This window comes from Hemicordylus capensis, chromosome 6, assembly GCF_027244095.1.
Source record: "Hemicordylus capensis ecotype Gifberg chromosome 6, rHemCap1.1.pri, whole genome shotgun sequence".
Classification (NCBI taxonomy): Eukaryota; Metazoa; Chordata; class Lepidosauria; order Squamata; family Cordylidae; genus Hemicordylus; species Hemicordylus capensis.
In genome coordinates, this window is record NC_069662.1 from 168,872,861 (window position 1) to 168,897,920 (window position 25,060).

The 25,060-nt window shown below is 51.2% G+C and overlaps 1 protein-coding gene and 1 long non-coding RNA gene across 6 annotated transcripts in view; one reads left to right on the forward strand and one right to left on the reverse strand.

The window, feature by feature from the left end:
* The window catches only part of MYO1G (myosin IG), a 78,965-nt gene that overhangs the window by 19,837 nt on the left and 34,068 nt on the right, over positions 1–25,060 (forward strand). For 4 of the 5 annotated variants that reach the window (XM_053265749.1, XM_053265750.1, XM_053265752.1 and 1 more), the window contains exons 7-18: positions 4,878–4,994; positions 6,377–6,583; positions 7,535–7,680; positions 8,364–8,478; positions 8,822–8,992; positions 12,148–12,218; positions 13,939–14,013; positions 15,824–15,956; positions 17,807–17,973; positions 20,642–20,849; positions 21,435–21,658; positions 22,785–22,929. In XM_053265749.1, the coding sequence (XP_053121724.1) occupies positions 4,878–4,994; positions 6,377–6,583; positions 7,535–7,680; positions 8,364–8,478; positions 8,822–8,992; positions 12,148–12,218; positions 13,939–14,013; positions 15,824–15,956; positions 17,807–17,973; positions 20,642–20,849; positions 21,435–21,658; positions 22,785–22,929 (1,779 nt within the window). Of the gene's footprint in view, positions 1–4,877; positions 4,995–6,376; positions 6,584–7,534; positions 7,681–8,363; positions 8,479–8,821; positions 8,993–12,147; positions 12,219–13,938; positions 14,014–14,092; positions 14,548–15,823; positions 15,957–17,806; positions 17,974–20,641; positions 20,850–21,434; positions 21,659–22,784; positions 22,930–25,060 lie in introns of those variants that run through there. The other variant, XM_053265754.1, reaches the window with a different exon arrangement.
* LOC128331832 (uncharacterized) lies at positions 5,391–24,959 on the reverse strand. The gene is made up of 3 exons (XR_008310450.1): positions 24,721–24,959; positions 19,393–19,511; positions 5,391–5,974 (listed from the first exon to the last, which is right to left on the reverse strand). It is a non-coding gene; the product is annotated as an uncharacterized LOC128331832 (long non-coding RNA).

Consider the following 25,060-nt stretch of genomic DNA (forward strand, 5'->3'; position numbering starts at 1 on the left):
TTTGGGGTGCAATTCATCTGACCTGAAGACTTGAACTCATTTAAGGAAGAAGGGATTGAAGTGTGTGTGTGTGTGTGTGTGTGTGTGTGTGTGTGTGTGTGTACATACATGTGTGTACACACATACACACTCACTCTCCTGTGGTTAAAATTCCCTAAACTGCCACTGTGTGGCACTGTCCATTCAGTTCCTGCGGAACACTTAGAATTCCCAGGTGGAGCAATAAGTATTCCGTAATTACAAGTGGCAAATCCAAGGTCCTTGGCTTCCTAAGAGCTGTACTGTGAAATGTGGTGCTGTGAAATGAGGTTACAGAGCTTTTCACCTTTAGTGATGATGAGTGCATGAAGGCAATGAAAACTTGGTTATTCAGGAGGGTCTTTGAGGAAATCACTGGATAACTGATTTGCTACTGCCCATGGAGCTGTCTTCTGCTTTAGGCATTTCTCTTTTCAGTGGTCTGTTGCATTTTATACTGTTTTATCATTAGTTGCCTTGAGAGCCTTTTAAGGCATTTCTTTTTTAATTTTGATTCTATTTTGCATACAAACAATACACTTACAATGCAAATAATTCAAAAAACTCAGACCAAATCCCCTCATACTTAGAAAAACCAAGATCTGGTATTGAAAAAAGAACATTTGTGGGCTGCTAGAGTATTATTATTATTATTTCTTCTTGTTTACACATTATTATTATTATTATTATTATTATTATTATTATTATTATTATTACATTTATATCCTGCTCTCCCTCCAAGGAGCCCAGAGTGGTGTACTACGTACTTGAGTTTCTCTTTCACAACAACCCTGTGAAGTAGGTTAGTCTTAGAGAGAAGTGACTGGCCCAGAGTCACCCAGCAAGTCTCATGGCTGAATGGGGATTTGAACTGGGTCTCCCCGGTCCTAGTCCAGCACTTTAACCACTATGCCACGCTGGCTCTAAGAGTAAGAAAATCAAGGAGCAATTTTTCAATTTCTGGAGAGTATTTGAACATAAGAACAGCCCTGCTGGATCAGGCCCAAGGCCCATCTAGTCCAGCATCCTGCTTCCCACAGTGGCTCACCAGATGCCACTGGAAGCCTATAGAAAGAGGTTGAGGGCATGCCCTCTCTCTTGCTGTTACTCCCCTGCAACTGGTAGTCAGAGGAATCCTGCCTCTGAGGCTGGACGTGGCCTATAGTCCTCCGACTAGTAGCCATTGATAGACCTGTCTTCCATGAAGTTATCCAAGCCCCTCCTAAAGCCATCCAGGTTGCTGGCTGTTGCCACATCTTGTGGCAGGGAATTCCACAAGTTGATTATGTGTCATGTGAAAAAGTACTTCCGTTTGATGGTCCTAAATTTTGAGACAATCAATTTCATGGGATGACCCCTGGTTTTAGTGTTATGTGTGAGAGAGGAAAATTTCTCTCTATCCACTTTCTCCACACCATGCATGTTTTTATAGACCTCTGTCATGTCTCCCCACAGTCATCTTTTTTCTAAAGTAAAAAGACCAAGGTGTTGTAGTCTTGCCTCATAAGGAAGGTGCCCTAGGCCCCTGATCATCTTGGTTGCCATCCTCTGCATCTTTTCTGGTTCTATAATGTCTTTCTTTAGATGTAGTGACCAGAATTGTACGCAGTACTCCAGTTGTGGCTGAATCATAGATTTGTATAAGGGCATGATAATATTAGCCATTTTATTTTCAGTCCCCTTCCTAATGATCCCTAGCATGGAATTGGCCTTTTCTACAGCTGCCACACATTGAGTCGAGACTTTCAACAAGCTGTCCACCACGACCCAAGAACCTCTCCTGGTCAGTCATCGACAGCTCAGATCCCATCAGCGTATACCTGAATTTGGGTTTTTTTGCCCCAGTATGCATCACTTCACACTTGCCAGCACTGAACCGCATTTGCCATTTTGTCTCCCACTCACCCAGTTTGGGGAGTTTTTTTGGAGCATTTGCATTTTGTAGAATAATACGTTTTACCCAGAAAGGCCCTAGTAAGCCCTTTTCATTGATTAAGGGATATTCCTTCTACATTAGAAGGCAATCTCAACAAAACTGAAATAGGATCTAGAGAATATTCCCTTGCTATAACTAATTTAACATAGTCACTTATTTCCCCCCAGAATGGAAATATTTGTTTGTTTGTTTAAAATATTTCTATACTGTCTAAAACCTTCTTCTCTGGGCGGTTTACAATTAAAAACATTTAAAAGATTAAAAACATTTTAAATCCAGTATTAAAATTATTAAAAATTATAGATCTAATTAAAAGCCTGGGTAAATAAATGTGTCTTCAGTGCCTCTTTAAAAGTTGCCAGAGATGTGGAAGCTCTTATTTCAACAGGGAGTGCATTCCAAAGTCAGGGGTTGCAACGGAGAAGGATATTACCTTACAATTAAGGAACAGATGTACGAGTCCCGCCTCTCCTTCCCCACAGCATTTCTTAAAAGTCTGTCCTTAAGGCAGGATAAAAATGATATCAATAAACAAATAAATAAATAGCCATGGCAGTCTTTATTATGGTCTTTGACCAATATCACAACATCTAAAACAATATAAAATTTTAAACATAGCTATATTAATAACATAACCGTACATCGGATCTAACCATTAGTGAGCAGAGTGCAACAAACTCGTATTGCAGAAGAACAGAATTTTGCCACTGTGTGTAATAGACGAATTCACATCTGTTAGCAAATATTTGATGTAGAATTTGTCCACTCAACCTGGCAGATTATGTAAAAGTGGGTCAATTAATCTTCGCCTAAGATCTATATAAAAGACACACTTCAGAAGCACATGTGCAACTGACCCAATCTCATCGGAGTTACAGGGGCAATATCTCTGCTCAGTTGGAATTCGACTATATCTACCAGCCAAAGGTTCCGAAGGGAGGGCATTCATACTGGCCCTTGAGAAGACCCATCTATCTTTAGGGAAAGTAAGGAGGAATAGATAATCTGTTGGGCGAGTTCTCATCTCACCACCGAGCAAGTAGAATGACTTAGATGTCCTCGTCAGGTCTTTCTGAAACTCAATATCCCAGATCCTTCGTTTAAGAAGTTATTTGGCCCTAACCAAACCCACAGAGAGGATTGCCTCAGGTGAAAGACCATAGGTACAGAATTTCCTGACACAGTTCTCCCGCCAGCTCAAGTAGTACCTATCCAATAATAACAAGGGAAGGAGACCAGAGGGCAGTACCAGTAAGTTGATTGTTGCCCAGTTTATTAGTATTAGATACCAAGCTCTGGCTTCTATCGAGATAACCCCCGATTCCAATCTCAGAGTGGCATTAGAAATACTTTTGGGGGTCAGAAATAATGTACCTAAGAACCTGGCTTGGACCCACTCCAGGAGGGAATACTTAGCATAGGGTCCCAGCTGTGCCCCATATAATGTTTGAGCCATCGACTTTGCCTTGAATAAGTTGATGGCAGCCGGCATGAACATCCCTCCTTACCACCTGTGGAAGCGGAGAGTTGCTGATGCACGTCTCGGTGCCTGAGCAGCAGCATAACTGATCTGGGCAGTCTTCGTCCCAGATTCTTGAAATATGACCCCGAAATACTTAAAACGTTTAACCTGCTCTGTATCGTGATTGTCAATCCTCCATTTGTATTTTTTCCTCCTATTGGAAAAGGTCAAGATTTTAGTTTTCTGATAATTAATATCCAGTTGCTCTTCCTTGCAATAGAGGGCTATGGCCTTAAGAGCTCTTCTCATCCCCACTTGTGAGTGGGACAAAATGACCGCGTCATCTGCATATAAAAGTACAGGAAGCCGTCTATCTGCCAACTTTGAGTCCTAAGCTCTGTAGGCACTTGATTGAAGAGTTTACATAGATATTGAACAACGAAGGGGCCAGAATGCAACCCTGCTTGACCCCACTGGATGTCCCAAGATAACTGGCCCTGCCAGTTGCATCTCACTCTAAGGCTTGTATTGTCATACAATTTGATCAGCAGCAGCAAGAGCCTCTTATCAATCGAAGTGCTATGGTGCCTGCACCATAGAAGTACTCTAGAAATTGAATCGAATGCTGTTTTAAAATCTACAAATGCAGCAAATAAGGTAGATTTGGGAGATCTTGTATATTTCTCAACCAAATGTTGTACGACCAGACAGTGGTGAATCATAGAACTTCCTGGTCTAAAACCTGCCTGCTCATCTTCCAGGAATTGCTCTGGCTCCAACCAGTCCCTGAGTTTCTTATTTAATTGCCTAGCATACATTTTGCTGATAAGATAAATAGGCTTATGGGTCTGTAATCAGATGGAGCATTTCTATTACCCTTTTTGAAGATAGGAACCACAATTGACAGACCCCCAGTCTTCTGGTATGAGGGCTGAGTTGTTTATATGGGTATATAAGGCTGCCCACACTTGTGCCCACCATTCGGGATTTGCCTTGATCATCTCAGCTGGGATAAAATCATTTCCAGGGGCTTTGCCACTCTTGAGTTGATCAATAAGATGTTTGGCCACTGCAATTGATACTGGGGGCCAAATACCAATACCCTTGGCCTGATTAGTGTGTCACATCAGCCGTCAATTGCTCCTTGGGAATTCAGCCACATAGGTGCCCCTCCATGTGGGAACGTGCTGGGAAATGCACCTCCCCAGGGTGGCAGTGGCAATTTCAGCCACCCCCCTTGAACCCCTCTCCTTCCAGGGATTTGCACTGTTGTGGCTGAAACCTCTGGAACTGCCTGGGCAGCCTTCTTCACAAGAACAGCTTCTCCTGTGGCCCTGGGTTATCATGGAGTTGTTTTTAAGAGGCCGTAGCACAAGAAGAAATATGCTAATTCTTCTCTCACCCCTCTCTTGCTTCTCCCTGACCCCTCTCCAATTCTCCCCCACCCTAACCTGTGTCTAGTCTGTGGGCAACGATAAAGCCAACTACCAGGCTGTTGCAGATGCCATGAAGGTGATCGGCTTCAGTCCAGAGGAGAAGGACTCCGTGTACAAGATCCTGGCGGCCATCTTGCACTTGGTAAAGGCAGAGTTTGTCTGTCGGTGTGGCAGAGGCTGGGGTCTCCTTGCAATTGCAAGGGATCGAAATTGGGGGTAAAACAATCCAACACAGGAAGAAAGCAGCTGCATGGATAGTTCCTGATCCTGACCCTATTTTGGAATATAATCAGGAGTGGCCCGTCCCAATGACAAGCCAAAGGAGGCGCAGCTGCCTCTGCTTTCCAGCAGCAGCTCGGGTTGCTCCTCTCTCTCCTGCCCCTCCCGAGAGCTACGCTGCCTGCAGGCTGGCCATTCACCAGGTAGAGCGGCGTGGTTAACTGCACAGCTCTACCTGATGAGAGAGGAGCAACCTGAGTGGCTTCCTTTGGCACCCCCCACCCCCCCGCCACCTTAGGACAAGACACAACTGTATATTTTATTTTATTTATTCATCATATTTTTATACCTCCTGATATGTACATCTCTAGGCGGTGTACAAAATTTAAAGCACAACAGTATAATATTTTTTCAAGGGAAAACACCAGTCAGCTTAAGGGAGCTGCAATTCAAAGGCAGCATTTTTCTGCACAAAAGGCTACATGTCAACACGTGTTAGGAATGAAGAGCCATCCATGGCAATGCTTTCTTCGGGTGGTGGGTCTTTGTCCCATCAGGACTAGGCACAGAGAGGATGGTCATTCTGGGCTGCCATTCATCCTAACTCGGCACAAGATACTCAGGGCGGCCCGTCCTAAGTGGCCCTCAGCAACCAACTTGCTCTAGCCATACGGCATCTACGCAGAGGCCCTCTTTGGATCCCAGAGGCCTAGTCCTCCTGACCAGTGTGTGGATTCCTTGGGACTCTGGCATGATCCACAGCAGTCGGAGTCCAGAGACATTTGGTGGCTGAATCTTGTCCTTTGGAAACCACCAGCTTGGGCTGAACTCTGACAGAGCAGATGTCAAAGCTGCTTGTGGATTCTTCAGTTAGGTGGGTTTCGTTGATGCTTCTATAACAGTCTGTATGTTTACAAAGTACAACAAAGTTCAATAGACAATATGGGTCACAGAAGCAAGCACACAGGCAGGCAGGGCAATGCCAATACACTGAAATCTAAAAACAGCTTCTCCCAACAAACCACTTAGCTGCAGTTCCTGACCAGGCATGATTGGCTTCAGCTTCTAGGAAGCTGCCTTATACCGAGACAGACCCTTGGTCCCCTAGCTCAATGTTGTCTACACTGACTGGCAGCAGCTCTCCAAGGTTTCAAGCAGGGGTCTCTCCCAGCCCTACCTGGAGATGCTGCCAGGGATGGAACCTGGGACCTTCTTTATCCAAAGTGGATGCTCTGCCAATGAGCTTCCTTTGGCTTTTTGGTGCTTATGTATGATGGCAGCTTTCTCTCTTGCTGGATTTCTCAGGGCAACGTGAACTTCGTCACCACCCAGGAGGCCATGGAGATCGAAAACAGTGAGCTGGTTGCCTATCTAGCCGAGCTGACCTCCACTGACCCAGAGAGTCTCCTTAACGCACTCCTGTTCCGGACAGTTGCCACCGGAGGCGGGGATGTCATCCAGAAGGACCACAGCACCAGTGAGGCCAACTACGCGAGGGATGCCTGCGCCAAGGTAGGCATGGGGAGGGGAAGGGTCTGCCCTTTGCTCTTGGCCTCAGGTGCCGGGGCTTCCTCGGGAGAAAAGGAAGACGGCCATCCATCTTGGAGAAGTCGACAGTTACTTTTCATGTAAACTGAAACCTTTTTGACATTGGGAAACCTTTTCGAGGAAACTTATAAATTAGTGTTTATAACTGCCAAAGTCTGCGGGAGGATTCTCTTTGTTGGAAATAAGGGAGAAGATACCCAGTTTAATATCCTAGTGAGAAAAGCTGGCACCACTCCTTAGCAGATACCATAAACTGCAAATGTCCCCAGTCTGTTTGGTTGTCTGGGTACTTAAAGGTTCCAGAACTTCGCAACCCAAAAGACTGTTGTTTGTAAGTCTGTGATTTACAGATATTCCTTTTGTGCTTTGATTTCACAAAGAGTTGCTCATGTGGGCCTTGGAACCTCCATTCCAGTTCTCTCTTGCATGCAGTTGCCTGGCTCTAGGCTGCCGTGCCCCTCTGTGACATCAGAGAAGCTAACCCAGTGGCAGCCAATGGCAGAAGCTACAGTAACTCTTTATCAGTCCCCACCTCCCATCACAAGCCCAATGTGGCAACAGAGCAAATAATGCAATGTCATCCAGGGAGGCAGGGCAGACAAAGTGGATCAGAAGGCGAGTGTAAGCCCTTTAGGGGAGATTTGCAGAGCCTTATAGCCTGTGGATTGTGAACATGCTGTCTACATCATAAATGTCTTCCCTTTCCACCCTCACCAACAAATATGGTTTTCCTATATCGTGGATACTGTTGATGCTTCATCTACCCACCTCTCCCACCTTCTCAACACAAAAGGAGCAATATATTCTCATGCATGTATGGAAAATAAGTTAATATTGATAGCAATTTCCTATAGCAGATGTTGATGTCTTCCAGTTTAAAACCACAGTTGGCCGTCTCTGTGTCTTCATTCTCAGGCCATCTATGAGCGGCTTTTCTGCTGGATTGTGGAACGTATCAACAAAGTAATTGAGGTGAAGAACTACGATGCCCGAATCCATGGCAAGAATACTGTGATCGGCGTCCTCGACATCTATGGTTTTGAGATCTTTGACAACAACAGGTAAGCATGGGGCTCCTGGGAGAACCAGCTGTGGCTGGGGTGGGCAGGAGATAGGCGCTGCAACACTGACCCGTTTCTCCTGGTTTCTGGGATTCTTGCCAAGGATGGTGACTCCAGCAATACTCAGGATCTCATAACAGCGATTTGTTTTCTTTTCATCCAGGGGTTCTCAAGCTTGGGTCCCCAGATGTTGTTGGGCAACAACTCCCACCAGCCCCAGCCACAATGGCCGTGGCCCAACATATGGGGTCCCAAGTCTGAGAACCCCTCTTAACTGTTCAGAAATCCTGAGTATCCTCTCTTACTTTGTAAATTTAAAACACGTCAGCAGAGGACCATGGGAGTTGTAGGAAAAAGGAAAAAGTAGACCACACAAGGCTGATGTCAGCACACCCTGAGGCGTTTCACACGAGCAAAGTGAAGCGCCTCGAGGAGGTGAGTGGGGAGAGCGGGCTTAGCCATCCCTGGGCGGTTGGATTGGCCGCCCACATGATTTCTGGCTCCGTCACGAATATATATATATTTTTGTACGTCCGTCTCTGGGCGGTTCACAGACCATCGATCCGCCTAGCTCAGTCTTGTCTCATTTCCTGCTTGGGTGTTGGGTGGGGGTGGCACAATCCCCCCTGCTCTGCGGAGCACAGCCTGGATCCTGACCCCACGTGTGTTGTGCACCTTTTCAGCTTTGAGCAGTTCTGCATCAACTATTGCAACGAGAAGCTGCAGCAGCTGTTCATTGAGCTGATCCTGCAACAGGAGCAGGCCGAATACCAGCGCGAGGGCATTGAATGGCAACACGTGAGTCTCGGGGGCTGGCAAGGTGGGGTGGGGGGAGAAGGGGAGGCGGATGGAACTGCGGGCTACGCTCCAAGGTGCTTTCCTCTAGGACAGGGCTTCTCAGCCTTGGGACTCTCCAATGCTGGGAACTACAACTCCCATCACCAAAAGCCATTGGTCATTGTGCCTGGGGATGATGGGAGTTGTCGTTCAGCAACATCTTAGAAATTGGGAACCCCTGCCCTAGGTAACCCTGAATGTGCCCTCTCTGTGTCACTGGGATCTGCAGGTAGAGGCTCCAAAAGGAGCCTGGGGTTCCCCTCTCGCTTGCCCACTCATTCCTCCTCCTTGCCTGTCTTGACAGATTGAATACTTCAACAACCAAATAATCGTGGACCTGGTGGAAGAACCACACAAGGGCATCATCGCTGTCCTGGATGAGGCCTGCCTGACGGTGGGGAATGTCACCGACACCCTCTTCCTGGAGTCCATGAACACCCGACTCGGCAGGCATCCCCACTACACCAGCAGGAAGGTCAGAAAGGCAGCCCGGAGGCCCTGCTGTGAAGCAGGGCCGAGCCAGCCCCCACTTCTCCAGCCAGTGGGGTGAAGGGAAGGGCTCTCGGCACAGGGAGGACAGCCCTGCCTGCCCTTGAGAGATGGGCCGAGTCACTTTTTAAGGAGTGGGAAGGGCTGGGGACAATTCAGATGTTCTGCCACGGACAGAGCCACCATTGCGTAAACGGGTTCGAAGAACCCGGGCCACCACGCTTCAGGGGCCACACCTGGTGCCCCAGCAACGCCCCAGCATCTGACATCAAACACAGGGACATTATTTTGCTTGCAAACGGGGCTGCACGGCCCCATTTATGAGCAAAATTCAGCCAGTGCCGCATTCGCAGCATGGCTGGAGTGGCTCTCCCTGCCTTTAAAATGTCTGAGATGCAGGGGCGTGGCTTAACTGGAAGAGCCCCTGGTGGCGCAGTGGTAAAACTGCCGCCCTGTAACCAGAAGGTTACAAGTTCGGTCCTGACCAGGGGCTCAAGGTTGACTCAGCCTTCCATCCTTCCGAGGTCGGTAAAATGAGTACCCAGAATGTTGGGGGCAATATGCTAAAAATCATTGTAAACCGCTTAGAGAGCTCCGGCTATAGAGCGGTATATAAATGTAAGTGCTATTGCTATTAACTACGCACCCTGCATCTGACATCAGATGCTTACCTCTGATGCAGGGGGTGGGGCTAGGGGGCCGTGGCAGCGGGCTGAACCCAGGCCACTGCTGGTCTCCCTCCACCCCTGCGTTCTGCTCTACAAGCATACAGATGGCTATACACTCGAACACCTGTTTATGTGAATGACTGTACCTGAGTTCATTTTAAAAGGGGACCTGGGTACAGGCCCTTCCAATGCAGGGTACAGACAGGAAGTGTACTTCTGTACCTGCATTCAACAGAACTTGTGAATGGCTGTGCCTGTGTACAGACCTGTGCCTGTGTACACTTTACACTCGTCGTAGGAGTGTTGAACATAACGTGTGAATGGGCCTAATGGGTTCCACAGAGATACGGTGCTGCCAAAGAAAATGGGCAGAGGTGTGGGATGTAATAATTTGCTCTCATGGTTAGTGGTATCAGCCAGGTGTGTGTTAACCACTCCCTCGGTCACCATGGCTAAGCAGCAGTTGCCTCAGAGAGGAAGAATGTGGGCAGCAGCATCACGCCCAGTGATCACAACTGCCCTCGGCCTCCAAGAGAGGCTGCCTTAGCACAGCTGCCAGGAAGAGCAGAGCCGTCTGGTCCGGATGGCCGCTGTGTCCCCCTGAGCCAGACGAAGCCCTGGGATCAGTGTTCTCTCTAACAGAACCTCAGAACAGCCCTGCTGGATCAGGCCCTGCAAGGAGGCCCATCTAGTCCAGCATCCTGTTTTGCACAGTGGCCCACCAGATGCCTCTGAGAAGCCACAGGCAGGAGTTGAAAGGGGCAGGCCCTCTCTCCTGCTTTTGCTCCCCTGCAACTGGTACTCAGAGGCATCCTGCCTTGGAGGCTGGAGGTGGCTCACAGCCCTCTGACTAGTAGCCCTTGATAGGCCTCTCCTCCATGAAGTTATCCAAACCCCTCTTAAAGCCATCCAGGTTGTTGGCTGTCACCACATCTTGTGGCAAAGAATTCCACAAGCTGATTATTGCATTGTGTGAAAAAGTACTTCCGTTTGATGGTCCTATTTTGAGACAATCAATTTCATGGGACGACCCCTGGTTCTAGTGTTATCTGAGAGGGAGAAGAATTTCTCTCTATCCACTTTCTCCACACCATGTATGATTTGATAGACCTCTATCATGTCTCCCCACAGTCGTCTTTTTTCTAAACTAAATAGCTCCAGGTGCTGTAGTCTTGCCTCATAAGAAAGGCGCTCTGGGGGTTCCCAGATTTTGTTCACTACAACTCCCAGCATCCCCAGCTGCAATTACCTTTGGCTGGGGATTCTGGGAGTTGTAACCAACAACATCTGGGAACTCCTGTTAGAGGGAACATTGCCTGGGATGAACAAACACTGTAAGTTCAGAATAAGGACGTGGTATGGCCCTGCTAGGATTCTACCACTTCAGACTGCAGTGGGGAAACAACATATTTTTTTCTCCCACATTAAAAAAAAAATCCCATTTAAAAATGTAAACTGAACTCCTGAAGTGGTACATCATGGCTGGAGAATGATGGGAGTTGCAGTACAATAATATCTGGGTATCAAAGTCTGAGAACCGCTGCTGTATATGTCTGAGCCCAGTCGAGGCATTACATTGTATGTGCATACAAGTGTCTGCACACATGTACATGTGCTTGTGTGAATGACTGTGCATGCATTCATGAACCTGGATAAAAGTTGCTCAAATGCAGGGTAAAGACAGGAAGTGTGCTGCTGTGCATACCTCCGACGTAATATGTGAATACCTGTACGTGCGTGCATACACAGATGTATATATGCGTACACTGGCAGACATCCAGACTAAATTACTCATGAGTGGCTCTAATTAGATTAAGTAGTCCTTTAGAGGCTGCCTTATACTGAGTCAGACCCTTGGTCCAGCTAACTCAGTCCTGTCTACACTGACTGGCAGCAGCTCTCCAAGGTTTCAGGCAAGGGTCTCTCCCAGCCCTACCTGGAGATGCTGCCAGGGAATGAACCTGGAACCTTCTGCATGCAAGCAGATGCTCTACCACAGAGGAGAGCTGGTCTTGTGGCAGCAAGCATGACTTGTCCCCTTAGCTAAGCAGGGTCTGCTCTGGTTGCGTATGAATGGGAGATTTCATGTGTGAGCACCGTAAAATATTCCCCTCTGGATGGAGCCACTTTGGGAAGAGCAGAAGGTTCCAAGTTCCCTCCCTGGGAAATCAAGGTGGACCCTGTTTAGCAAAGGGGGTCATGATCTCTAGCACAAGACCAGCGCTCCTTCCCCAATAGTTCAACTCCTGAGTAGTACCATGAGGGAACTTAATCTGGATGTCAGCCGTTGGACGCAGATTGTTTTTGCATTGAGCATCATGTGTGAGCTAGGCTTTGGCGGGGCTGACATTGGAAGTGACCCTCCTCTGTGTGTGAGAGCAGGTGTGTGTGTGTGGGGGGGGGGTCTCAAGAAGGACATGTGCAGCCACAGCCACTTCTCACTCTGACACCTTTTCTGCTTGTGTCTCCCCAGGTCAACCCTACTGACAAATCCATGGAGTTTGGTCGGGATTTCCGGATCAAGCACTATGCTGGGGACGTGACGTAAGTTCGGCCCCAGCTTGATGGGCAATTGCTTTCTGTCTCATGGTGGCAGTGCAGGATGGGTAGGAGCTGCTATGGCATGATGGGAATTGTAGTCCAGCCACCTTTGGCCCTTGTGGCTGAGGATGATGGGAGTTGAAGTCCAGCAACATCTGGGGACCCTGCAGAATGATGTCAAGCCTGCTAATCTACTACTAAGGTAAAATGTGCTGTCAAGTCGATTTCGACTCCTGGCGCCCACAGAGCCCTATGGTTTTCTTTGGTAGGAGGGGTTGACCATTGCCTCCTCTCACACAGTCTGAGATGATGCCTTTCAGCATCTTCCTATATCGGGGCTGCCCGATATAGTACCAGCAGGGATTTGAACTGGCAACCTTCTGCTTGTTAGTCAAGCATTTCCCCACTGCGCCACTTAAGGTGGTAATCTCCTGCTAATACTGCCTCTGGAAGGATTCTGTGCTGGGGATGGATAGGGCTGGTTGGTCTGCCCCAGCTGAATACAAGAGATCTACCACTTTGAAAAAGTGTCTCTTTGCTCAGTTAGCAGGTCTGACCATTCCTTTGTTGTTCAAATGGCTGATAGCCTAGCATTCTTGTTGGTGTTGCAGTAATGGGCGCTCATGACAGGGAAGGGTCTCCTGATAGCTGGGCTTCTCTCTTGAGTGTTTTGAAGAGATACCCATCAAAGCTCAGAGCAGGTGACACCTCTTTAGGGGAAGGGGGGGAGAGGCAGGCTTCAGTCCGAATGGGGAGAGGCAGAGAGCGCACAGAGAGTTTCTAGCTGGAGTTAGAGGGGAAGAACTGAGTGTGTAACCTTGCCTGGGGTTGCACAAGCTGTGCTCTGGCCCTGGGCGTCATCTGCTGCCAGCTGCAGGAGCTCCTTTTTGCCCCACACACCCTCTGCTTGCATATTTGTAAATAAGGCAAATTGGCCAAGATGGCATAAGTCCGTAAACACTGTTCCCGGAACTTCTCTCCTCCCGGAGACTGGGAAGCACCTAATACGGTTCCATGTGACCGGCTGTGGCCATGGCTGTGGTCAGTGCCCTGAGGCATCTACACACTCACCATATTAGCATCCAGCTAAACTTCCTTCGCCAACCACGCAGTCACCAAACACCCGCTTGCGACTCCAAGCCAGCCCAGACAAGAATCTCAAGTAGGACTTCCGAAAGGTTCTCAGGCTCACAACTTGGTGAGTTTCCAGAGAAAGAGAAAGTTGGGGTTACGGAGCAGTCTCTGAAGACCGGTCTGAGTGCTGTCTGAATCTGTGTTGTGGGTGTCTAGAGAACACATTCAGAGCAGGGAAGGGGATGTTTGGCAGGTCCCTAAGGGATGGAGAAGGATGTCACATGGAACAAATCATCCTGTCACTTGGCAGAGTTCTGAAAATGTCACTGGATCTAGGAACCCTAGGGAGCTGCCATATACTGAGTCAGACCACTGGTCTATCTAGCTCAGTATTGTCTACACAGACTGGCAGCAGCTTCTCCAAGGTTGCAGGCAGGAATCTCTCTCCGCCCTCTCTTGGATATGTTGCCTGGGAGGGAACCTGAAACCTAGATGCTCTTCCCAGGGCAGCTCCATCTCCTGAGGGGAAGATCTTTCAGTGCTCGCACTTCTAGTCTCCCATTCATATGCAACCAGGGTGGACCCTGCTTAGCTAAGGGTACAAGTCATGCTGGCTACCACAAGACCAGCTTTCCTTTCTGTGTTTCAGGTATTCTGTGGAGGGCTTTCTAGACAAGAACAAGGACACCCTCTTCCAGGATTTCAAGCGACTGATGTATAACAGGTATTTCATTCATTCATTCATTCATTCATTCATTCAAAATGATTTTGTAGGAAACGGGTTTCTTTCCCCTGATTCCTAGGCACAGTGCTTCATAAAGCAGCTCACCAAACAGTAAAATGCACAGTTTTAGAAAGAAAGAAAGAAAGAAAGAAAGAAAGAAAGAAAGAAAGAAAGAAAGAAAGAAAGAAAGATTAAAAACACATTAAAAAGAGTAAGTAAAAGCCAAATCAGAACAGCAGCTGAGCAGAATCAACTATAACGGGGTTTACCAACCTTTGGTTCTCAGATGTTGTTGGATGAAAACTTCCATCAGCCATTGTAGCTGGGGATGGTGGGAGTTGTAGTCCAACAACATCTAGGGAGCCAAGGTTGAGAACCCCTGAACTAAAGGCTTTGCAGAAGAGTCCGGTCTTTACAGACCCCCTTGAATGGGGCAGGGATGATGAGACACGCAGGTCCAAGGCAGAGAAAGAGCCTGGGATTTCCCAGATAGCCTGAAGGGAGTTGCATCTGGAGAACGCTTCCTGGCTCTTGCCCCAGATACCGAAAAGGTATCTTGGATACTGGGACCCAGGCTGAAAAGATGCCAGATACTGGGACTAGGCTTACACTGAAATCTTTTCCAAGTACCTGCAGATGGCACTCATCACCAACGTTCAGGAGCAGAAGAAGCTGCCTTATATAAAGTCAGAGACCATTGGTCCATTTAGCTCAGAACTGCCCACACTGACGGGCAGCAGCTCTGCAGGTTTTCAGACAGGAGTCTTTCCCAGTCCTACCCAGCCCTTTTCCCAGCCCTACCCTGGAAATGCTGCCAGGGAGTGAACCTGGGACCTTCTGCATGCCAAGCAGATGCACTGATCTACTGGCCTGTGGCCCCATTTTACAGCAGAGAGTGATCACATGTCAGTATGTAGCCAGGGAGGACCCTGCTTAGGAACAGAGGAAGCTGCCATGTACCGAGTCAGACCCTTGGTCCATCTAGCTCAGTATTGTCTACCCAGACTGGCGGCGGCTCCTCCAAGGATACAGGCAGGAATCTCTCAGCTCTATCTTGGAGATGCTGCCAGGGAGGGGACTTGGAACCCAGATGCTCTTCCCAGAGTGGCTCCATCCCCTGAGGGGGAATATCTTGCAGTGCTCAAACGTCTAGTCTCCCTTTCATATGCAACCAGGGCAGACCCTGCTTAGCTAAGGGGACCAATCATGCTTGCGACCACAAGACCATTTCTCCTCTCCACAAAGGAGACCATTCATGCTCGCTTTTGCAAGTCCAGCTCTCCTCCCCAAAGACTGGCTGAAGCACGTTCTAGCCTAGGCTGTTAACTGATCTGCATGAAGTGGGGGGGGGGCAAAAGGGGTTTGAAGCAGAAGCAAGCAGACCCTCCTCTCTATGCTGCAAGCAGAGCGAGGCTGAGAGAGGAGGGCCTCTATGCCGCTGTGTGCCCTGCCAGCATCCCCGCAGAGCTCGGCATCTGCTTCGTCTGAACACAGGGGTCCCCTTTGGGCAAGGACATCCTGCCCAGGACCTTCTCCTTTTGCTTTGGGTGGCCCTTGCTGAACATGGCCCCCTGACTGAATCAGACCACGGGCTCACCGCAGCTCGGACTGGAGGTGGCTCTGAAGGGCTCTGATGCTGTCCTCCTCAGCCCTCCTTGGAGAGGCTTCTGGGGGCTGAGCCCAGGAGGCCCTTCTGCGTGCCAAGCAGGCCCTCTGCCCACCCTGCGCTCGAGCCCTCCTGCCGAGCTGCTGTCTTTCAGGACAACAGAGGCGAAGCACCCTCTCACTCCGCTCTGTGGTCTCTCCCCAGCACAGACCCCGTCCTCCAGGAAATGTGGCCCGAGGGCAAGCAGAGCATCACCGAGGTGACCAAGCGGCCCCTGACAGCGGCTACCCTCTTCAAGAACTCCATCGTGGCCCTGGTGGAGAACCTGGCTTCCAAGGTAAGCTCCGGCTCTGTGGGTCACCTTGACCTCAGCGGGCTGGCTGGCTGGCTTCACAGCATGTTCTAACGGCAACGCAAACATCCAAAGGGAACTGCTGCTCTTCGCTTCCGCTGACTCACAGGCTTCTTGCCCACATAGAACAGAGGCTGGGCGCTTTCCAGACTAGACCCTGCGACGGGGTCACGTCGTACCTCGGAAGTGGGCTTCCACACTCCCTGCATTGTGACACCGCAGTCCCTATGCGGACAGCAGGGTGCCCTTCACATTTCCAATGCCTCGTTTCAAATTTAATCGCTGCAATATAGAGCAAGGTCGTTGTATATCCGGTGTGAAAAAGTTGCTGGGTTTTTTGAGTCGTTAGTTTCCACAAGACTGCTCCCCCTGCTGTTTGTTTCGAATGTGACTTGCCCAAACGGAGGCATTTTCTTGCTGTTGAGCAGCTAGTCTGGAAAGCTCCCTGGTGTGGAGCTCTGGGCCTCAGGAGCGGGGATCCAACCACTATGCAGCAAACACAGTGTTCTGGCTGATTGCTCTTGTGTGTGGGGGAGGCCAATTGGAGGCTCTCCAGCTGATGTTGGACTACAACTCCCATCAACCTCTGCTGCAGCTGTGGCAGGGGGTGATGTGAGTTGTAATCCAACAGCTGGAGGGTGTTAAATCTGAGGCTCTTTAGCTGTTATTGATCTACAGTTCCCATCATCCCCTGCCACAGTGGGCAATCGTGAGGGATGCTGGGAGTTGGTCCAACAACAGCTGGGGAACCACAAGACCCAAGGCCCATCCAGTCCAGCGCCCTTGTTTCCCCCACAGTGGCTCACCAGATGCCTCTGGGAAATGCACATGCGAGAGACAAAGGCGGGCCCCCTCTACTGCTGTTGCTCCCCTGCAACTGGTATTTGGGGGCATCTGGTCCAGTAGCCGTTGGTAGACCTGTCCCCCATGAATCTGCCCAAGCCCTTTTGAAAGCCATCCAAGCTAGTGGCCATAAGCAAATCCTGCAGCAGAGAATTCCATAGATGGATTATGTGCTGGGTGAGGAAAGTGCTTTCTTTTGTCAGTCCTAAATTTCCTGGCACTCAGTTCTATGGGAGGGCCCCTGGTCCTAGTGTTGTGGGAGAAGGAGAAAAATCTTTCTTCTCTCTCCACACCAAAGCTGTGCAGCTCTGCTATAGGGCAGCTTGTTCATTTGACTGCCACCTTTGGGGGCTAAGTCCTGCACCCTCCCACCTGCACCCTCCCACCTGCACCCTCCCACCTGCACCCTTGCCTCCATCCCAGTGTGTGTTTCCTGCCTCTTGGGCCAGACTGCACCCTTCCACCCCTGCCTCCTTGTTTCTTCTCTCTCCCTGCCCCCCTCCACATTCCTTGAACTGTGAGGAGGACATAGCCAGAGCAGGCCGCTGGAGGACCGCAGCTGCCTTTGGAACAGCTTGCAGGGACCGAGGCTCACCAGCCAGCTTGATGTCGGTTGGGAACCTTCTTCATGGTGGCTAGAATCAGCCGCCTGTAAAGAAACAAGCAATACAGAGAGGAGAGCCCAGATGGTACCCTCTGTACTGCTGCAGCTCTAGAGATATATTTTTTAATGGCCATGTATTGTCCTTTTACCCTCTCCTTCTTCCACGGAGCTCAGGATGGTGGTGCATACAATGGGCTCCTTTGTTTGATTCTCACAACCACCCTGCGAAGTAGGTGAGGTCACGAGACTGGGCCAGGTTCGACCAGCGTACTTCAGGGCTATCTCCTCTCTCCTAGTCCAGAGCACGAACTACTGACTCAGCCTGGGGTCATGTCTCCTGATCTAGTGTTGGCTTCTGATTTCTCCTGCCTCCTTCCTTCCCCAACAGGAGCCGTATTATGTCCGCTGCATCAAACCCAATGACCAGAAGTCGCCACTCCTCTTCGATGCTGAGCGGTGCTGCCACCAGGTGGCCTACCTGGGCCTGCTGGAGAACGTCCGGGTCCGGCGGGCTGGTTTCGCCTACAGGCAGCCTTATGACCGCTTTCTGCTCCGGTAGGAAGGCTTGGCGCCAGCTCTCCCACCCACCCACTGAGAGACTAGCTTGGTAGGGCCAAGGCAAGAGCCCAAACTGGGGCAGATCCTGTCAGCCGTGGGTTCCCAGCCTAGGCTCCCTGGAAGAAGAGCAGGGTATAAATGTAAAAATAAATTAATAGGCCTTGGGTCCTGTAGCAAATAGCAGATTTAAGCCCAGCCTTTGCTCAGAGCAAGTCCACATGGGGAAAATGCTGAGTCATTCCCTCCATGTTTGCTCAACAAAGGCTATTCCATTAAAACCTAACCATTTCTTGGTAATGGCTGCCACCACACCTACTTTTATTTAATCCCTCCCCGGTGTGGGCAAAATTCCAAGGACACTCTCCTTCGTTTACCTGTGGAAAAATACAGAAAACCTTCCACATGCAGTCTACACATGAAGAGCAAACTTGGCAGTGTGAGCTGCTGAGCAATGAAACTTGAGATGTGCTTGCACCAGAGTAAAACCCCTTTTCTTGAGTTAAAAATCCACAGAGACAGACGAAATTCAAAGAACAAAAAGAGAAAACTACAGACTGCATCAGTCTGAGGCTCTCTCAGCTTTGATCTACAGGTAAAAAGAAACACTGTACTTGCAAGAATACTTCAAGAGAACACCCCCGCTGGTATTTGGCGTGGCACACTTTAAAACATGTGGTTACCCAGTTGCATAGATAATTCAGAAAGCACCCTCCAGTTGCAAGGAACCTTTAAAAGCACCTTTACAGGGTACAGAGACTTCTACAATGCCCTAGTTGAAAGGGCAGAGGCTCAGTTTCTCTTAGTTCGTTAAGTTACAAATAACGCCCCCCCCCCCCCGCTAAACCAGTAGTAAGGATTTGCAATCTCATGAAATCAAAGAAATCTGACTCAGGCTACCTAACACACGGTTTCTGGGCTAAACATTTCCCCAAAGCCAAAGCCCTGGCTTCTTCCCTGAACAAACCAAATCCATGGTGGAGACTTCAAGCTTCCTGTAATCCTGTCTCCCAAGGATCAGCAGATATCCTCCCCCCCTCCCCCAAGAGAATTCTTCAGGCTAGATTTTGACCACGACACAAGAAAAGCTTCATTGCTGCTCTTCACAAAGCCTTCTTCCCATCCTCTCTCATCCCCTACCTGGCTGCTTCTGAGAACAAAGACCCCCTGCCGCTAGGCCCTCTAGGTCCCTGACAGACAGGAGAGGGTTCACTTCCGGTTCTCTCTTTAGGGTAAGGGAGGGGCCGATTGCTACAGGTCCCCAGATGTTGCTGGACTTCAACACCCACCCAAAGGCCTAAGGCCATTGTGGTTGGCCATGATGGGAGTTGCAATCCAACAACATCTGAGAATCCTTGTTATAATACATGAATTCCACTTTTAAGAATTCAGCATGGAGGACGCTCCGGCCGCACCAACCTGGCCTGCTTCCCATGCGCTCGCTTCCAGTTCTCACACCATGCTTGCAAAGCTGGCTTGGGAATGGCCCCCCTCACAATGGTTTTCTGCATAGTTGTCGCTTTGTCTCCATCTTCCTTCTGTTAGAGACAGAGACAGAGAGGGGTCAGCATCCGATTTTGGGAGAACATTTAAAGTCGTTTTGTGGCTGACTGTATGCAAAACAGAGGGTATCTCTGGGCTAAGCAGTTTTAACTCTGAGAGGCCAGGGACAAATGTAAGTTGTCAGGGGATTCAAGCGAGGGAACCTGGCAGGCAGCTCGACCCAGAGGCAGCTGTCCAGGCAAAGGGAGTTTCTAGTCTGGTCTCTGCAGCACCACCACCCAATGATGGCCAGAGAGGGTAGTGCAGCTCATCCTCCCAGTCAGTCCAGGAGATCTAGGGCAGCAGGGATTCCCATCCTTGGGTCTCCAGGTGTTGGACTACAACTCCCATCATTCCCAGCCACAATGGCCTTTGGGATGATGGGAGTTGTTGTCCAACAACATCTGGGGACCCAAGGTTGAGAACCGCTGCTCTAACACATTGATTCGGTTTTCAAAAAGTCAATGTTCCAAGGGGAAATTTATATGTTAAGTGTCCCATTATATTTTAAGTGACGTAAGCTGCTTTGTGGCCTCAAGTTGCCCAGAAGTTGCCTTAAATAAGTCAACAGAGAAGACTCTGAAGCTGCAGAGTGGGTGGTGGCCCTTCAGCTTTCAGACCGGGTCCTACATTTTTGCAGGGCTAGCACAGCAAGGAGCAGGCTGGGTTACAACCTTTCTCCCCAATGTGCTAGTAGCTTCATTACCGGGAGTTTAGGTGTCGGTTTTTTACATTGGAGAACTTCAAAAAGTGGCATCCCCTCACCAGCAGTCTGAAGTGGTCCTCTGTAGCACCTCAGGGCTCTAATTCTGTGGTGTGTCCACACCAGGCCAATGTACCCTGGCTAGATTATGCGAGGCCGTGCTTGATTCGGGATTTGAGCCCCCAAATTCCTCTGCAGCCTTGCAAGGGTCACTGGGGCAACTCTCTTATTAGATACAGGGGTTTCTAGCCTTGGGTTCCCAGATGTTGTTTGACTACAACTCCCATCATCCCCAGCCGCAAGGGCCAAATTGGGTGTTGGGAGTTGTACTCCAGCCACATCTCCCAGCCCACCCTCTGGGGCCAGCCTTCCCTCCACTGGTCTCCGACCAGGCCCGTCACAGATGCCTCCCATCCTGCCCAGGTATAAGATGACCTGTGAGTACACGTGGCCCAACCACCTGATGGCCACAGACCGCGAGGCCACGCAGGCCCTGATCGAGCACCACAGATTCCAGAGCGATGTGGCCTATGGGACGAGCAAGATCTTCATCCGCACTCCCCGGACGCTCTTCTCCCTGGAACAGGAGCGTGCCCAGCTGGTCCCCATCATCGTGCTGCTGTTGCAGAAGGTACCTGGGGGCCGACGGGCGGGCGGGAGCCCTGCCTCCACGTGTGCGCACACGGCAGCCAGCTGGAGGCCGGAATGAGGAGTGGGACCAGAAGTGGCACACTAAAGTGAGAAAGCCAAGGGGTGTTGGGAAGGGAAGCAGGAACTGCTGGAGCAACCGAACCCACAGAATCCTCTTCCAGGCCAAGCTGGGGTCTCCACCAGTCTTCCCTGTAACAGGGATTCCCAGATGTGGTTGACTACAACTCCCATCATCCCCAGCTGCAGTGGCCAAAGGCCATTCGGGGCCCTGCCTGCAACCTTGGAGAGCTGCTGCCAGTCAGTGTAGACGGGACTGAGCTAGAGGGGCCAAGGGTCGGACTCGGTGTAAGGCAGCAGCTGAGACCTGTTGGCTTGCTCTCCAAGCACACGCTTCCAAGTGCGGTCCGCAGCACACCTTGGGCTTGGATTGCCCCACTGGTGTGTGGGGCCGGGGCTGGCCAGGCTAGATGGCCTCTGGGCAGAGTCCCGTTGGGCCTCGAGGGTGCTGGGGCAGGGTGGGGCCTGTCCGCTAGCCGCAGGGATCTGACTTGCCCCTCTGGCGCAGGCCTGGAGGGGAGCCCTGGCCCGTAAGCGCTGTCGCATCCTGCGGGCCGTCTACGCCATCATGGCTCACTACAAGCGCTACAAGGTGAAGATCTACCTGATGGAGTTGGTTCAGCGCTTCCAGGCGGTGCGCAGCACGCCCGATTACGGCAAGAGCGTGGCGTGGCCGCAGCCGCCAGCCGTGCTGGAGCAGTTCCACGAAAACAGCAAACTCATCTTCCGCAGGTAACAGCAGGGGGCGCCGTGGGCCCGAGCACGGCAGGTTAAGGCGGATGGCTGATGAGCAGGCCTGGGGGGGGGGCTCTCTGTGAGGAGCCCCCCTCCCCACAAGTCCCCCCCCCCAGCCTGGTGCACCCAGCCCACCTGAGCAGTGCTGCTGGGACAGCAATCAATAGGCCAGGGACCCCCAAGCCTGGGTCCCTAGATGTTGTTGGACTACAACGCCCATCATCCCCAGCCACAGTGGCCTTTGGACATTGTAGTCCGACATCATGGAGGGACCCAAACCTGGGAACTCCCTGAAACAGGTGGTGGGGTAAAGTAGCTATTTCTAGGGAGTGGCACTCAGAAGGGAGGCTGGTTCGAAGCACCTTTAAAATGTGTGGGCCTGGTGGGGGCTGCTCTGCTCCCACTGTAGGGAGGGAGGCAGGCTGCAGGGTCTATCCCCATAACCACGGACCTGTGGGCAAGTCTGTTCTGTTCCTCAAGCCCTCTTCAAGATAGGAACAGCAGCAACTGGGAAGAGAGCTGGTCCTTTGGCAGCAATTAAGAATGGTCCCCTTTGCGAAGCAGGGTCTGCCCTGGCTTGCATTTGGAGGGGCCACATGTGAGTGGTGCCTGCTGCATGGTGCTCCCCATAGGGGATGGGGCTGCAGCTCAGTGGCAGAGCATCTGCTTGGCATGTGGAAAGTCCCAGGTTCACTCCCTGGCAGCATCTCCGGGTAGGGCTGGGAGAGACCCCTGCCGGAAACCCTGAAGAGATGCCACCAGCCAGTGCTGGCAATCCTGCGCTAGAAGGACTAGTGGTCGGACTCAGTATAAGGCAGCTTCCTGGGTTCCTAACCGACTCACCGGGTGGTTGTGAGGGTCTCTGCAAAGAGCTGCAGATTGCACTTTGTACTCCCAAAGCAGGACTCCGTTTTCCGCCAGCATGCCGACTGAGAGCAGAAACTGGCTTTTGCTGCGGAGTTCAAGCATCCTAAATGTGTGCAGTTTTCAGTTCAGGCCAGAAGCTTGCTTGGAAGGTTGTCGTGGCCCCGTTCTAAACCCACCCAGCTTCCTAGTTCTTGGAGTGACAGGGATTCAGCTGACCAGTCAGCTCCTCTCTGGGCTTCTCTTCTGCCCTCTGCAGGTGGCGAGCCAGGCAGATTGTGAAGAACATCCCGCCGTCCGATATGGAGCAGATCACGGCCAAGGTGGCAGCCCTGGGCGTCCTGCAAGGGCTGCGGAAGGACTGGGGCTGTTGCAGGGGCTGGGGCCGGAACTACCTGGTGTCGGTAAGCGCTGGGCACGGGAAGGCCGGATGCCCGGGTGGGGCTGGCACAGCTCGCGCATCCGCAGGCCTGACTCAAGTCTCACCTGTACCTGAGGCAGCACAGCAAAACACTGCCCCCTTCTGTCCATCCTCAGTGGTGCAGAGAGTGTGTTGCTCTCCCCCGCCCCCATCAGCATCATTCAGAGCATGCTGCACCCTGCTCTCCCCTGCCCCCCCCGGCCGTGGGGAGGGAGTGCTTTCCTCCTCTGCTGAAGCCAGGAGGAGGAGGAGGAGGAGGAGGAGGCAATGCCGCCTCCCCCAGGTGAAGAGGAGCTGCCAGGGTGACTGGTGGAGGCAAAGGGTGCTCTCGCTCTCTGCTCACCCACCACCTGGGGTAGCTGCTTCGCCACACCCCATCGGCAGGCTGGCCCTGAGCACAGAGCCAGATTGCGACCTATGCCGAGGTGGCCCTATGCCCTGTGCTGAAAAGCTGAAAAACGACGACATCACAGGATGGGTCGGCAGTCCCACCCTGGAGCATCACCCTCTCGGCACTGCTCAGTCACGGTCACAGCAGCGTTTGTCTGGAGAGGTGGACACAGACTCCGACCATGAGGCTGGGCATGGGTCTAAACTGAGCCCTGGCCTCATGAAATCCTCCTGCAGGCTGAGGTTCTGGTGCTGTCGTGGGGATTCCTGCTGGTTCTGCTGGGATGTCAAGGATTGATGCTTTGGGGGAGAGGCCGTGGGCAGGGGCGTAGGGTCCCCTGGACAAGGGGGACAATTGTCCCTAGGCCCACAGGGTCGGGGGGGGCTCCCTAAGGCCCCTTGGCCAGCCCCCCTTGAGACTGTGGGAGAGAGAACTGCAGTGCAGGATAGCTGAACTGTGGAAGAGAAGAGCTGCAAATGTCTCCCAGTCCCCAAAGAATCTTTTCCAAAAATGAGAGACACCCAGATTGGAAGGCCTACGTATTCCAGAGCCCTATGGCAGATGCATTCCTCTTACACCCCCCATAACCATGACTGGGTATCCTGTGATTCTGAGCCCAGGACAGGAGCAGATACAGCGGTCTGAAAATATTAGCTCCCCCCCACACACCAGTTTATTCCATTGTCAACTTTAAAAAAAAAAAAAAGTGGTCCAGGTCCTGAGTCTTCTGTAGCATCCTGGCACACAAAAATCAAGCAGGCCAGTCCCCCCCCAGCCCCGAGCACTCGCTCTGCCTCTGTTCCAGGGAAAGCATCACCTGCTAGATTCCTTGGGGACCTCCTGGTGTCAAAGGCACCGGTGAAGTTCGCCACCTTACTCTTTCTGTCACAGTTTTGACGTGGAGGGAGAAGGTGGTGCCAGCTAAAGTTCTCCCCTGTGTGCACCTCTTAGAGACACGAAGGGAAGGCTGCTGAACTGCAACCCTACACTCCAGTGATGGGTTGAATAAAGCAGCTCCCTCACTGCCCATCCCTTGAGTAGCTTTCTGCTGCTGGGTTCTTGTTTCCATAGTAACTGCCGGGTTTTTTTTTAAAAAAAGAAAAGCCCAACTCAGCCCCCTCCACCTCCTCGCCCCGCTCATCCCTTTCTCTCCCCCCTCCCCACATCGCCTCCTCTGCCTTCCTCCCTGCCACCTCCAGTCTCGCCTGAGTCAACTCCCCTCCTTGCAAGCTGGGCAGAGGCGGCCGCCCTAGCATTTTGCTTGCTGGAGGGGAACCTAGTTTGCTAAGGCAGGGGGCTGCAGCCAGAGTGGGCGAGAGGCTGGCTCATTACCTGGCATGACAGAATGGATCCAGGGGGCCCTTTGCCGCAGCTGGTGCTCACCTGTCATCAGAAATAACAAGCCAGACCTGCACGAAAACCTTGCAGAGGCTCTCTGCTCCCGAACAAGAGTGCCGCTCCCCCACGTTCGCCGCCAGAAGCCGCTCGCTTCTCCCTGCCACAAGGCAGGGCCGGTCCGGTCCGAGGGTGTCCTCTCTCCCACTGCTCTGGCCAGGTGAAGGGGCCGCTGAGAGAGAGAAGCCGGGGAGAGGAGGAGCCCAGAAGCTGCAGCATCTCCCCAAATCACAGAATTGCAGGAAGAGACAGCAAACGAGAACTCAAAACTAGAGCAGCATAAAAGCCGCAAAAACCCATAAAGCCCAGAATAAAACAGCCAAGTTCG